General features: G+C 31.1%; 1 protein-coding gene and 1 long non-coding RNA gene across 2 annotated transcripts; both read left to right on the forward strand.

The window, feature by feature from the left end:
• Nucleotides 1-216: 216 nt before the first annotated feature.
• On the forward strand, nucleotides 217-2987 carry LOC111706974 (uncharacterized). Its single transcript, XR_002766350.1, has 4 exons — nucleotides 217-244; nucleotides 867-906; nucleotides 2042-2123; nucleotides 2791-2987. It is a non-coding gene; the product is annotated as an uncharacterized LOC111706974 (long non-coding RNA).
• A 677-nt stretch (nucleotides 2988-3664) lies between these two features.
• On the forward strand, nucleotides 3665-15549 carry LOC111706990 (muscle M-line assembly protein unc-89). Its single transcript, XM_023479955.1, has 14 exons — nucleotides 3665-3707; nucleotides 4564-4653; nucleotides 4761-4809; nucleotides 6087-6122; nucleotides 6652-7437; nucleotides 7519-7603; nucleotides 7832-7866; nucleotides 10389-10457; nucleotides 11503-11546; nucleotides 12335-12378; nucleotides 13614-13690; nucleotides 14213-14275; nucleotides 14810-14858; nucleotides 15457-15549. Exons 1-14 carry the CDS (start codon nucleotides 3665-3667, stop codon nucleotides 15547-15549), a joined length of 1563 nt encoding a protein of 520 aa, XP_023335723.1.
• The last annotated feature ends 449 nt before the right edge of the window (nucleotides 15550-15998 follow it).

Below are 15998 nucleotides of genomic sequence, written 5' to 3' on the forward strand. Positions count from 1 at the left end.
GCAGGTAGGTTAAAATATAAAAAATAATAGAATTTCTTTACAGTCGTCTCTGAAGTCTTATGGTTTATGAGTAACCCTATACATTAAATATGGTGTTTTTCTTAAGCAAGATTTAGATAAGAATAATTTAACAAGGGAAACATTGTGTCTCTTATTTTTTCATCATTGACAACTTTTTCATCATTGCAACTTCAAAATTGAGTTTTCTTTGATGTTTTCAGAGGATGGTCAAAAACGATCTGAGGTAAAATATTTTTGTTTTGTTTTTGTCACAAAATAGTTTTAAAATTTCAAAGAATAACTAAAATAAACTTCAAGTAGACCCTCTGTGCAAAGATGGCAATGCCCAATTCACAACGTTACCCTTGAAATATCTATTTGATTAATAATATGGAAGGTCAAGTATTGTCCTTGTTATAAGTTAGATAAGATAAGATAAGATAAAGTTTATTGCTAAAATAAATGTATCTGTATACAGATAGAGTTTACAATCACAAAATTGATAATTTTAAAGTTTTAAGTTTAAAATTTAAAAGTTTTCGTTTTCCTCCAGTAGAAATATGCAAGTCACTTTGAAATAAAGGATTGTCTATATTAATTTGTAATATGGGGGGTAACATGGGCTAAACAGAATTTAACCTTTCTAAAATTTTTTGCTTTTTTAAAATTAGAAATTTTTGTTTCTTTAAAATAAGAAATTTTTGTTTCTCTAAAATAAGAAATTTTTTGTTTCTTTAATATTTTTTGTTTCTTTAAAATTCGATTTTTTACGACAGTGTTTCTAAAATTTCACTGAAAACGACGGGCACTTTAGCTAGTTTTCTATAAACAAGATTTTTCTTTATTAATTGTATAACAATATATAGGTGGTTGCTGGTATTCTAGATGAATGGTGTATGTCTGCAGGTAAAATCTGGTTGAAGATAGGGTTTCCAAATTTTTGATAAATCTATAATTTAGCTAAAATTTTGGAGATTTTTATCAAAATGAGGTCAAAAATGGGTCAAAAATCCATTGAAATTCGTGAAAATTGAACTTCACAAATGTATTAGCTATATTATGGTTCTGCCCAATAAAAATTAAAACTACTGAACCAAAATAATTTGAAAAGTGTCTTTTAAAAACCTTTAAGATTACCTGTTCAATTTTTAAACAGTTATTCATTCATTTAATTCCCAGACCCAACAACAATTATTCTTTTGGAATAGGACTTTGGGGCATTCCCCAGATTCACAGTTAATTGGGGAATTTCCCAGACTCCCAGGTATTTGGGGAATTTCCCAGATACCTAGGTATTTGAGGAATTCCCAATATTTCCCAAATCTCTACAGGACTTTAAGGATGGTATTTTGGAAATTTCCTATAATTTTAAAATTAACCAACCTCAGATTCTCCAGGAATTTGGCGAATTTCTCAGATTCCCAGATATTTGGGGTATTCCCCAGAATCCCAGGTATTTGAGGAAATGCCTGGGTACTTGGGAACTTCTCAAATGCCTTGGTTTTTGGGAAATTTCTCAAATGCCTAGCTATCTGGGAAATTTCCCAAATGCTTGGCTATCTGGGAAATTTCCCAAATGCATGGGTATCTGGGAAATTTCCCAAATGTCTAGATTTTGGAAATTTCCCAAATGACTGGATACTTGGGGAATTCCCCAAATATCTGGGTATTTGGAAAATTTCCCAAATAGCTAGGCATTTCAGAAATTTCCTACTATTGAAAAATAAACCACCCTCAGATTCTCCAAGGATTTTGGAGAATTCCCTAGATTCCCAGATATTTGGGGAATTTCCCTGATTCCCAGGCATTTGGGGAATTTCCCAGATTCTCAGGTAATTGAGGAATTCCCCAGATTACCTAAATTACTGTAGGAATTTTTAAAATTAAGGAAATTTCTAGATACTTGGGGAATACCACCCCTTATACTAGTCAGGGCTATATGACATTTTTAAGAAACAGTAAATTAATTTTGATTTAATTTCAAGATTAATTCAAATGTGTTTTATTTTGACCAGAAAAAAACTATAATTTTTTTGTCTAGGGCACCCAACAGAAATGGATGTTACAAGCCTATCTGCTGCCTTAGAACAGGCTAGGCTCAAGTATCATGCACAAACAGTCAGGTCAGAGAATTTTTATATCAATTTTTCAAAAAAAATAGAAAATTATGATTATAATTTGTTTGGGTGTTTGGGATAAAAATGGCTCACATCACATAGGGAAAGTTTTTGGCAAATCAAAATTAAACATTTTTTCCTAGGAATATTGGCAATGTATACTTTATTTATCTATACAGAAAAAATCTTCAAAGTACCCTTAAGACATAGTAATTTTGAAAAAATAATATTCATAACAACTATTAATAACAAAGAAAATTAGTAGCTATACTCTTCAGTTTTAAGGCTTTTTACAAGTTATTTCAAAGATATATACACTGAGTTCTCTGTCCTCAATGATTATTCACAGGCTTCAAAATATCGTTATGAATCGACGATGTCCCTTTTTTAAATGAAAGGTCACATGAAATTATGCTTAAAGTCAGAAAAATTAAAACCCCCTTTAAGTAAAATTGATTGTGTTTAACAAATCTTGATTAAAGTTTCATAACATTTTAAGCAATAATTGGTTGATTAGAATCACATGTACATTATTGCAACGTGAGGGCTCTTACAAAACAGTTTTCAAAATACTGGGAAGTTTAAATCTTTTCTCGGTAGAAATGGAAAATTGAAACTACTGAAATTTAAAACTTGTTTTATTAATCAAATGAACTATTTTTTTTCATTCTAGAAACTTATCTCTGGATCCCAATTCGGTCGGTTCAATTAAGGAACAAACTTTTAAAAATTAAATTTTATATTTAATAACATGCATAACACTATCTGAAGTGCCTGCATAGCCTGTGTGATTTTTAAGAAGAAGAAAAAATTTGAAGAAAAAATCGATGCTGAAAAAAAAAATCTAGTTTTTCTTTTTCTACCTTCGGGTTTCCTCAACAAAGGAATTGAGTCTTTGGAACAAAATCAAACATTTAAATCTCAATATCTTTAGAATTCGATGTTGTAAACCTTCGATATTTCAAACTCTGATTATTCGATCTTACAGAATTCATAGTTTGAAATATCTAAGGTCTGCAACATTTGGTTCCAAAAATATAGTGATTAGAAAATCAGAGTTTGTGGCAAAGATTCAATTCCTTTCAGCGAATTTGGTCTAGCTGTAAGCTAAGATTAAACTAACATTAAATAATAAAACATAATATGTGAGTGAAGAGCTTTATTACATAAATTGAATTGGATTTTTCTTATTCGTTTGTATTTTTTCTAAAACTGAATCTTATAACTTAACTGTGGATTAAACAAGAAATTAAAAGTGTCCACATTGGATATTCAGATTAAGCAACCGGGATTAAAGGTTTCCAATTCTAAAGTTCCAAGCTCAGTCAACATAAGTACAACATACAGAATAAGAAGTTAAAGAAAAATATTTAATACTGTGAGACTGATGAAACTGTAAGAATATTTAGATGACTGTTGGATTTAAAATAGTCCAATAAAAACTAAACACAGCAACTGTAAAGTGTACACAGGCTCAATTCACGAACAAAATGGCTTAAAAGTGTCGTCCAATTCTAAATTAAATGGGTATCACAATAAGTTTTAAAATGTTTGATAATTGCCTGAAGCCTCCTGTGGAGTATACATCAGGTATTGTTAATACTATTTTCAGGGACATTAGTTCCAAACTGGGGTTATGGCCCATTTCTAACAATGAGTGTTAGAAATGGACATAAAAAGAATTATTGGGTTTTTAGGATCTCTTCCCATGATAGCAAAAGTTGATAATACAAACTATAACCAACATGTTATGAGCACGACAAGGACACAATTTCCATTAGAAAATATTTTCAAAAATTAAAATGGTAAGAGGAGATTTGTTTTTCTTTAAAATCTCGGCCATTTTAAGACAATGTCAGGGTTTCCATTTTCCAACATATTCCGAAAACAACATACAAAAGAATTAAGTGAAAACAAAACTTATTTTAATTTTGAATTATGTCACCACATTTGTTTTGTTAATATAGATAATCAACATGCATTTTGAATAAGCAATTTCACGCATTTGTATTTAAATCTTATTGTAAAAATAAAATTATATCATATTATAATTTTCAACACCCATTATTAGAAATGGGCCAAATAGAGTTTGAAACTCATGTCCCCTGATATTTTTGTAATAATAAGATAATTTTATTTTCAACAAGCAAACACAGTTATCCATCAAAAACAATTTGAAAGAAAGAAGAAGGAATGAATGTCAGCTAAAGGCCTTTGCATAATAAACGTTATTATTAAGTCGTAAAAAGATTATGAAAGAAACCTTAAAAATAAAAGTCATATTAAACCTTTAATAAAAAGATTTTTCAAAACCTTTTACAAAACCTTTATGATAAATTTTGTATAATTGTCAGAGCTTGATCGTCAATCTAAAACTATTTTTAAAAAGGGCTATGTTACATTGACCATTATATATTTTGATTTTAAAAACTAATATTTTTCTCAGGAGTTGGAAAGAAATCTATGAAACACCGACGACCTCCTCCATCAAGATCTAGAAGAACAAATAGTTCCAGTATTACATCTTCAAGTGAAGGTTAAAAAATTTTAAAAATTGTTAAAAATAACAAAAAAGAATTGCAAAATAACAAAGATGGAATATTCACAAAATTCTTGAATTCATATAAATTATCTTGGGTGCAGGTACATCAGTTCAGCCAGACAGGGTGGAGTCAGAGAGTTCAAGTCCAAGGTAGGTATAGACCTAGATAAAGATCTATATCAAGACCTAGACCTAGACCTAGACCTAGACCTAGACCTAGACTAGACCTAGACCTAGATCTAGATCTAGACCTAGACTAGCCCTAGACCTAGATCTAGACCTAGACCTAGACCTAGACCTAGACCTAGACCTAGACCTAGATCTAGACCTAGACCTAGATCTAGACCTAGACCTTGACTTAGACCTAGACTTATACCTAGACCTAGACCTAGACCTTAACCTAGAAATCTATAAATCTAGGTCTGCAGTTACTGAAGTTCTGGATTACTCTGAAAATGTTGAATTAAAATATGAAAAGTGTAAAAAAGTGACTAAATCTGGTACTAGAAGTTTACCAAGTATAGGTACAGAGAAGAGAACTAGAAGATTAGATAGAAGAAGTCGGATGAAGAAAACAACACAAGAGGAATGAAAATTCTTTGGAAGAAAAAACTGAATGAAAGACTTATTTTACAAGAGTCAAAATATTGTTTTATGTATAAGAATTTGAAATTCTGTAGACACAAAATTACTTTTGACAAGTCAAATCACATTAAATCTATGTTTTGTAAATATTTTGGGTTTTGCAAATAATTTTTGCATTTAGCGTCCTCCAAAGCCAGCTGAGCTATCATTAACATCAGATAATGATGAAGACCAATCACAGGTAAAATTAACTTTTCAATATTTAAAAGTAGGATTTGATAAAATAGGTATTTAATTAGTAACACAGGAAGCAAATATCCTCACAATTTTTTTAATTCAGTGCAAAGGAACTGAGTTTTTGCCACACATTTATATTTTCTAATACTGCTATCTTTCCAACTTTATGGTGTAAACCTTTAAAATTTCAAACTATTTGATCTATCATCTAACAGAACTGTTAAAAACACAATTTATTCTAAGATAACAATTATCTACACAATAGAACCATAGATTAATAAATTAAGTCAAATATTGGCAATTTATCCCCCCCCCCCCACCTCTTCGCCCTTGATTGAACAAGCCACCTAAACTCCTTTTTACCAAAAGACACCCTCCCCTCATGCATTGCATTGGATAGTGATTAATGAAATATAAAAATAGGATTTGGGAGATGATGATGAAAATATTGAGAAACTGAATGAAGATGGTCATGAGGATAAGGATAGAGGTGAAGAAACAGATACTGAAAATGATGAGAATGATGAGATTAAATCTGTAAAAGATGAAAATGAATATGCAAAGGATGAAAATGAATTTAATAAAACTGAAGAAAAAGTAAAAGTTTTTAAAAGTACTCTTCAAAGAAAAAAAAGCCCAAGGAAAAAAGACAAGTTTATGATCAGAATTGCATGTATTATAATTGCAAATGTTTTGTTTATTATTAACCCTATTCTGACTGAGAGGGTGTCATCTTAAAAAGTTTTGGTCTGAGGCTGTTTGATTTATTTGACTTTTCTAACTTATACATGACTCTCACTTTACAGTAAACGGCAGGCTTTTATACCTACTGCCTGAGTCGTCAACATACTGACTGAATGCCTTATTTTACTTTTACCAGGCAAAATCTAAATTTAGAACCTACTTCCAGTCATTGGATTTCAACATTTTTTTTTAACTTTTTTGAAAACCAAAACCAATAGAAAACAGATTGCACAATTTTTGCAAAGATATTTTTAAAGAGAACTTAGGTTTTCAAGAGGGGGGGTTCTTCAAAGTAGTTTGCAGGTTAAATATCAATAATTTTCCTACAAAATGAAAATCAATATCTGGTTTTAATCTGTGCACATTACTTTTGCAAACAGAAGCCCTTAAAAATTTCTGAAAGCCAAACTTGTTGTTTACCTTCAGTGAACCTGTATTATCCAAGAATGCACAATCACCAAGAAAATCCAGACCACATCTAAGAAACCTTGCAACTGTGAACAAAACTAAGACATTGAATACCAAACCTGAAAGAAAAACAAGTTCAAGTCCTAAAAAGCTAAAAATTAAAAAAATTGAGGAAAGAGGAAAACCAGAAGATGAAGAAAGAAAAGAGGACAGCAAAAATAAGAAAGAAGAAGAAGTAGATACAGAACAAGAACCAAAGGAAAATCAAATCAAATCAAATACATTAGATATAACCAAACAAACCAATTTAGCTGATAGTCCTCATGTGAGTGTTGAAAATTCTGCTAAAACAATATCAAGTCCAACTAAAAGTAGAAGTAAAAAATTTTTAAAGAAACTTAGTCCTACTAAGACACCATCAAGTCCAACAAAACCCCCATTCAGTCCCACAAAACCTTTATCCAATGCCATAAAACCTCCAACTAGTCCCAACAAACCCCCTTCTTGTCTTACTAAACCTCCTTCCAGTCCAACAAAACCACCGACAAGTCCTACTAAACCCCCTACCCGTCCAACAAAGAACTCATCCAGTCCAAGAAAAGCATCAAAAAGTCCAATTAAAAAATCCCCCCTGAAGCCCAAAGAAAACGCAAGCTCTGAGCCCCAAGAAGGCCAGGAAGTTGATCTTGATGGAGCTTGCTCTGAAACCTCTGAAAGCCCCACTAAGAAACCATTTCTGAAATCCAAAAGAAAAATGGCTCGAAAGGAATCCTTATTTTCAGATGATGAGTGTGATTACAGCATGTAAGTATAGATTTTTTTGGTTGATTAAACATTCTAAAGTCAATGACCCTTCAGCATTACACAAATTGAATTCATGTTTAGATCTGGAATATCAACAAAGCGGAAAACATATTTAGATATTCTTCAGCTAGAGAAAATGAGACGAGAAAACTTAAAGAAGCTAAAGGTTAGTGTACAGGGTGACAAAGTATTTTTATTAGAGTTGGGAATTGCTAAAGATTTTACTAGCTTGGACTGTATGGAGATTAGACTACTGGTTCCAATTGAAACTAGGCACCTTTATAGATGCAAAAAAAGATAGAATTTAGATGCAAAACCTTTTTGATATTAGAAATTGAAGTGTTACTTAGTTTCAAATCAATGTTGCACAATTTTTTTTACCATATTTATCCAGGAAAGAAAAACAATTGAGGGAGAAGAATTACTCAGGAATAGATCTTGGCACACAATTACTTTGTCAAATTAAATTAAACAGATGCATTGAAAAGCTCCATTTTGTACAAATTTTTAAAAAAAAATTATCTAGATTCTAAATTTTTTTAAAACCTTCAAATTTTGATCTTCTGTAGAAAGTTAGACAATTTAGACATCTTTAGACATCTTTAGCAATTTGGACTTTTTGAACTTTATTCATTTATACATATTATGGGTGATAAATTTTGGACTTCTTTGGAAATCAGCTAATCATTCACTGCAGATTGATAGTAAACATATTGATTAGGCTTTATGACAAATTTTTGCCATCTAAGTTTAAGAACTTTTTCAGATAGGCCAAAAAACTTTGTTGAAAACCATCTTAAATGAATTTGAAAATTGAATGAGATATAGCACCTACCAAAAACCTTAAAAAAGATAAAAACATTTCTTTGTAATTTTAAAATTTATTTTGGAATCTGAATTTACCTTAAAATTTCCAAAAAAAAGATATATAACATAAAATTTTCAACAACAAAATTTTAGTCAATAATGTCATTTTATTATTTAGTGTTTCGGACTTAAGGAAAAAAATTTTATCTTAAAAGGCTCAAATTTAGCATAAAGCCTATTCAATATGTTTACTATTGACTAGGGCTGGGAGTTGTTCCTGGGGAACAATTGTTTTTTTTCGCGAGAATGAACGGAATTATCAAAAACAATCCCATCATTTTGAAAAAAGAAAGAAACAAATATAACCCTTTCTTAAAAATATTGGAACGATTATTAAAAGAACGAACAAGGAACCAATGGTAATTGCTTGAAAAGAACATTAAAATCAGGAATGCTTTCTTATCACCAGGAATGCGTTCTAAGGCGCATTTTATATCAGGAATAAGCAGGGGTGTACAAGGGGGGCCTGAGGGGGGGCTCATTTAATATTACATCTGGAGAATTTGTTGAAAAAATACACGGATTCTTGATTTTGGAGGCAGCACTTTTAAAGCTTTTCATCTTTTTTAAAAACCATTTTGTAAATTTCATTTTCATTTCTTCAAAGCTCACAAACCTAGAAATCAGTTTAATCAATGTAGAATCAATTAAGAGGTTTCAAGTGACTGCAGACATAATTTCAATTCTGATTCACAACAATAACCTTCAATTCTTTGTCTGATCAAGTTTTGAATTAAATATCCATGTTTCCCATTTTGAAAACTGCTTATTTTCATTTGTGGTTTCTCTACAAAAGTGACTCATGCATTTCAATTGCTTCTGAAATTAAACTTTAACCTGTAACATAGAATCCCAAAAACAGTTAGTTGGAATAGATCATGCCCAGTAATTGGCGTTGATAGTGTTTGTGTTTGACATCATTAGTTTTTGAGATCGTTCCCAGTGTTAGGCATTAATAGTTACAAGATCTTGTTTGTATTTGACATCGATAGCTTATAAGATCATGCCCAGTGTTTGGCATTGATAGTTTACAAAATTGCGTCAGTGTTGACATTAATAGTGAAGAGTTGTACCTGGATTGATACGGGTCTGATTGACAGACTCTTATGGCACTTACTACCAGAAAACAAAGAAGGCAACAGAACGAGATGGACCATTCTTTGATTAAGAACACCAAGAACAGAACGGAAAGGAACGTGGATACAACTGGCCCTTGTTCTAGAACAGAAAAAACTAAATATAAAAAGTAGGAACGTTCCCAGCCCTACATCAACCTCTGGTGGGGGGTTATCTGATTTTCAAAAAAGTCCAAAATTGATCACCCCAGCAAATAAAACATGCGAACATTTTTCTTAATATTTCTCATATTTTTTAAGGAATTTCACAATTTTTCGCAAAAATGAATGAAGCAAAAATTAAAAAACGAAGCAAAATTTAGTGGCGCTGTGACAATTCATTCAGCAAAAAAAACTTGTGGACTTCTCTGCTCTGAGAGCTCGACATTAGATGTCTTTCCATAATAATATTTTCTCTTCCTTTATTTTAATTAATGTTTGATGAAGAGAATTTGATTTCTCTACCTTTCTGAGTTTCTTTCTGTCCACGTACGTTCACACAAATCCAGGTAGCCATGACCCAGCCAGTCAGATAGTTAATTTACAGGGTGAATTTAAAATGTTCTGAATTATTTTTGTTCTTCCTGTAATAAATTTTATATTGTGTTTTAAGAAAAAGGTCCAAACGGTTGAGAAAGTATTAATAACTTACAAGCAAATCTTTGAATTGTCTCTTTATATTTAAATTAAAAAATCCCTCCAAAAAAAAATTTCGCGGAATATGCATCTTGTATTGGCAAAATTTTTGCATTTTTTCGCAAAATTTTTGCCTTTCCTATTTCACGGAAATTTTGCCTTTTTTAGTGGAAATTGAAGTGAAATTTTATGTAAAACACCAAACATTTTTGCATTTTTTGCAAGAGAATGGAAGGAAAAAATTTTTCTTGTGAATTTTGCAAAACAATTTTTCTTTTTCGCTGGAAATCCTACCCCTATATACTAAACTGGTTATTTTATGTCAAAATCTAGAGATAAGTCCAACAGAGCCTACACAAAGGACAAAAAAGGGCGTAGGAAATATGTAGACAGTGCTTCAAGGTATGCACAAAGTAGTAAAGTACATCTAATGCAGTGGTTCCAGGTATGTATATTTTATAGTGTACTTACCTTGTACACTGTACAGTGTTCAAGAAACATGTTAACCAACTTTATGTGCCGATGGCGAAGATGTCGGGTAAATAATTCTGGACTTTATATGTTTGACATCAGTTTGTTGGAGACTAAATGTTTGCAGGGAGCTGTTCACAGATTATAAAGATTAAATTTGAAAGAAAAAAATTGCATTCTATAAATTTCTATAAACTGCAATGTGTTTTGTTAATTTGGGTAGAGTTTAGGAATGGGCAGTTTTTACTTTTTTGTAAAACATTTGTTTAGTTTCCTTAACAACGAGATAATAAACCAAAAATGAAATGATGCTTTTGAAAACTTTCATTTTTGAAAGGGAGGAAACAAAAAAATCAAACCATTGATCAACCAAACGATCATTTAGTAAAACTATAGTTTTCAAACAAAAATTTTGAAAAAGGATCATTTTCATAATAGAAAAACAAATCATTCTGGAATAAAAACAACACCTTAAATAAATTTAAAATGCTTTTTTATTATTTAAAATACTAAAAATTTTGAAAATTTGTAAAAAACATTTTGAGCTTTTTGGTTAAAGTTTCAAATAATTTTTCCTCAATTTTATTTTAATTAAAAAAAAAATTTATTTTTATCAAATCTGTTGTTTTTATTCCAAAACGATCGTTTTCAAACCCATCTTTTTTCATTTTTGAAAATGATCATTTTTCAAAACGATTGTTCTGAAAACTGTAGTTTTATCAAAAGGAATGTTAGTTTGTTTGAAAAAAACCAGAATGAAACTAAATACGATTGTTTTTCCTATCGTTTTGAAAACTATACCCATTCCTAGTAGTATTAATTTTTCTAGTTTTAATTTGTATTAACTTGTGTACTGTTAATTTGTGTATTCTATATTTGTGAACTGTTAATCTGTGCAAATTATAGTGTGCTGCTTATTTGTACACTACCTTTATTTGTGAGCAATATGGTATGTACTGTATTGTAAAATATTTAGTGTACCTTCATCAGCTGATGTGTCTGGAATTAGTCAAAGTACAGGTGAGTTTTCAGTGGTACAAAAATAAAAATTATTATATTTATAATCTCTGATTATTTAGCAGCAAAAACCTTCATTTGTATAGCATAAAGGGGGAGATTTTTAACTTTGTTTAATTTTCAACATATTTTTTTTGTGATTGATTTTGTAGATTTAAAAATACAGAACGGACATGCTAAAACTTTAATTAAAACTTATGTTATATGACATGCATTGTTAGTTCAAAAGTTGCATTTTAAATTTAAAAAGTTCCAATAATCAAAACAAGATACTACAGACAAAACTCTAAAAACTCTTAATATTTGCATGCAACTAGTCTAAAATTAGTACTATAGTGCAATGAAGACAGAAAAAAATAATAAGTAAGAGAAAAAACTTCCACAACAAAATAATGTGAATTAAAAACCGAATGAGGTCATTCATTTTTTATGAAATGATAATAAAAATCATGGTTATAACATTAAATTAGAAATAATTTTTCAAAAAAACTCAACAATGAATTTCAGGGTAAATCAATGAACTTTGGAATAAATAGATGATTTAATTTTGATAAATAAATGACTTTTGGGGTAAATAAATGACTTTTGGGGTACAATGTAACTGAATAGTTTTTTGGTAGCAATATGAACAAAGTAAAGGTTGTGTCAAAATTAGGACACTATAAACAAAGTAAAGGCAAGATTGGAGCCCCCAACTAAGATAATAACCCTAAAGCTTACAAAATGTGATTTTTTTAAAAAGATACATGCCATGTGACCATATTTATCAATTTTATTTAATTCATGTGCAGGTCCCGATACCATTGAACTTGGAATTAAGGATGTACTTCATAAGGCAGGTTAATCAGATGATTCAAGTTTCATTTAAAGGGAGAAACCTGAAAGGTATGGTACAGGGTGTCCTAATAAACATGGAAATTCAGTAACAAATTTTATATTGTCTTTTTAAATAATTCTTTGATTTGGTATAGTGATACCTACCAAAAAAGCTGTAATCTGTAGGATTTTGGTCTTCTATGTTTACAATTTGTTTGTTTATGTTTTGACTGCATGCGGTTGTACTTAGTAAAACAAGAAAATTACAGTATACAAACACTGTAAACATAGTCTGCAGCTCGGTTCATCTTGAAGAGAGATTAAAGACACATTATTGAAGCCATTTACCATTTTCATAAACTAAACTCTAGCAAACATTATGGTTTTTGTAATCAGGTATTACTATGCTAATTCTTAACAAAGATGATATCGAATTTGTCACTGAATTCCCATGTTTATTGGGACACCCTGTAGTTAAACTATTATAGAGAAAGATATTGGAATTCATTTAATTTCAATAAGACATTTTTACTGAGTAGTTAGTATTAAAGCCCGGTTTTAGCCCTAAAGGGATGGCTTTGGGTATGTAGGAAAAGTCAGAAAATTTCAACAGCCTCAGACCAATACTTTTTGAGTTATGTAAAAAACTACAGGAGGGGGGTCTAATTGACCCCTCCCAGCAGGAATAGGGTTAAATAAATCCTAAAATTTGTCTCTACAAAGCTGCAGTTTCAGTTCAACCCCTTTATTCTAGCAAGTCTCTTCCTTTAACTTCATATAATCATTTAAATTTCACAATTTTAAAGATAATTTAAAAATTAGTGTTCATGAATGAGATAATAATGTAATAGCATAATTCTCTTCTGCTTATTATTAATCTATACATGATGCTAGGATTCAGCTGATATAATCAGCTAACTAACTGGTAGTTGTTGCAATATAGACAAATTGGTTGACTATTGCTAATAAATTTAGTTGACTTTGGCTGATAAACTTATTGTTAAGCTACAGCTGATAACTTGATTTATATATACTAGTTCTTTTAAACTAATTTAGTAACTGCCGATGATAAACTTTTTTATAAGCTGAGAGTGATAACATAATTGTTCAATTACCACTGATAAACTGGTTCATTAAGTACCGCTGAAAAACTGATTTTCTAACAACCACTGACTGATTAATTGATTTTTAAACTAGCACAGATAAACTAATTTATTAACTACTGCTGATCAACTGATTTGCCTGGTGTGAAAGGAGGCAATAAGTTCCAGTAATGCAAACTATGATAGAAACAGGGAAACTATGGAGACATTAATCAAGAAGAAAATCAGGTTCAAATTAGTGATTCTAACTTCTAGTTACGCAACATTTCTTGAATCTAGTTGCACAATATTTCTTGAATCTAGTTGCACAATATTTCTTGAATCTAGTTGCAAATATTTCTTAGATATAACTGCGCAATATTTCTTGAATCTAGTTGCGCAATATTTCTTGAATCTAGTTGTGCAATATTTCTTGAATCTAGTTGCGCAATATTTCTTGAATCTAGTTACTCAATAATTCTTGAATCTAGTTGTGCAATATTTCTTGAATCTAGTTGCCCAATATTTCTTGAATCTAGTTGCGCAATATTTCTTGAATCTAGTTATGCAATATTTCTTGAATCTAGTTGTCCAATATTTCTTGAATCTAGTTGTCCAATATTTCTTGAATCTAGTTGTGCAATATTTCTTGAATCTAGTTGCACAATATTTCTTGAATCTAGTTGCACAATATTTCTTGAATCTAGTTGCACAATATTTCTTGAATCTAGTTGCACAATATTTCTTGAATCTAGCAGCAAAATATTTCAGAGAGGAAAGCTTTCTAAAATCCTTGTGTCAGACAGATGAATGGTTTCTACAGAATGTTGTGAGGTAATCAATCATTTTTAAAAACTGTTTTTGTCTAGATTTGTCCTGTCCTGTCATGGTTTACCCAGTTCTGTCATGGTCTGTCCTGTTCTGCGGGTTTGTTCTATCCTGTCCAGTACTATCCTATCCTGTTTTTATACTGTACTGTTCTATCTTGCCCTTTCTTGTCCTGTCCACTCCCGTCCTGTCCTGTCATTTTTTGTTCTTTCCTGTCCATTCCTGTCCACTTCTGTCCTATCCTCTTCTGTCCTGTCCTGAATGGAGCTGTCCTGTCCTAGCTTGTCTTGTTCTCTTTTGTTATTAGCTGTCCCGTACTATCCTTTCCTCACCTGCCATATCCTATGTATTCCTGTCTCTTACGTCCTGACCTAACCTGTCCTGTCCTGACCCATCTTAAACTGTCCTGTCCTATTCTATCCTATCCAATTCTCATTTTCCACGTCCTCATTATTTCTGTGTCATGACTTAACATGTCCTGCCCTGTCCGGTTCGTAATATTCTCTCTTTGCTATGTCCTCATTCATTCATATTATTTAGAACTATGGCGAGGTTTGGGGCACAGATTAAGATGTATACAAAGACCCAGGTAATAAAAACATTCTCTAGACGGAGAAGGAAAGGATACTCTTGCTCCCCTCTCCTCCTCAGAAGGGGGTTCCTGAAAGCTGGGACCCCCTTCCCCCTTTTTTTTAACATAATCTAAGAAGTATACTATTTTCTGACTGTTCAATTTGTTCTTAAAGGGACTGTTAAGGTAAAATAAAGGAGGGTATAGGCTAAAGCCTAAAAATGTTAGGACTTCATTGCAACTATCTAATATCCTTGTCTTAAGAAATTAAAATAAAATTGTATCAAAGATTTACAAAACCTCATATGTACATAATATTACCAACGGAGCAACGTGACCAGATACTGAACGGCCATTGGTGGAAATTCTGTTCATGCGATACAAACGGAGCCCCATGACCAGATACTGCACTGCCATTGGTTGAAATTCCGGTCACATGATACATACATAACAATTATATTAACAATTAAATCTATTAAAATGAGTGTACCTAAAGATTTTAGGAACCTCAGGGGTTATCTTGATTTCAAATTAGGTTTCATATTTGCCGAATAATATCTGTTTACAAGTTCATTTACCATATCACATATACATGAGTTTTGGTATTTGTTTCTAGGCCATGTTTTATATTGTTTTGAACAAATTGGGAAATTTCTGGACCTGCAATGGGAACCCATCTCCATCAGAAAAAGGTAAACATTTACGATGAGAACCATAGAATTCTGGAAAAGAAAGACGACTTTCAGATTCAAGTCGTGTGTCTGTAATGACAATGATCCACAGCAATTATGCATTGTAACCAGATCCCTTTTTATTTAATAAGTGATTTATCTGTGTAACTATTTGCCTCATGTTTTATACTTATATTCCCTTAGGTATAGGCTTTAATGTTGTCTTCATATTCCCCAGTTTTCTGGTTCTCACTGTATTTCAACTAATGATCGAGCTTAATATTAGGTTTTATTTAACAATTTCAAAATTAGTCCTGGGCATTTTTCTGTTATTGGTGAAAGCCTAATCCAACCTTCCTAAAAAAATTCTTAATTTGAGTTAAAACTGAAAACCTTTCATGATATGGTAAAAATATCTAATGAAAAGTTTTAAAAAAAAAGTTTTTATTCGTTTTGCAACTCGTAGATTAATTCTTGTCAGGTTTTT

The sequence above is a fragment of the Eurytemora carolleeae genome, unplaced genomic scaffold, assembly GCF_000591075.1.
Source record: "Eurytemora carolleeae unplaced genomic scaffold, Eaff_2.0 scaffold143, whole genome shotgun sequence".
Taxonomy (NCBI): domain Eukaryota; kingdom Metazoa; phylum Arthropoda; class Copepoda; order Calanoida; family Temoridae; genus Eurytemora; species Eurytemora carolleeae.

Bases quoted from the DNA above. Each gene is read 5' to 3' on its own strand.
- LOC111706990 (XM_023479955.1), top strand. From the start codon at position 3,665: ATGTTTGATAATTGCCTGAAGCCTCCTGTGGAGTATACATCAG. The intron at 4,654-4,760 runs GTTAAAAAATTT...TCTTGGGTGCAG, and splicing joins TATTACATCTTCAAGTGAAG to GTACATCAGTTCAGCCAGAC. The intron at 14,859-15,456 runs GTAATAAAAACA...ATTTGTTTCTAG, and splicing joins AGATGTATACAAAGACCCAG to GCCATGTTTTATATTGTTTT.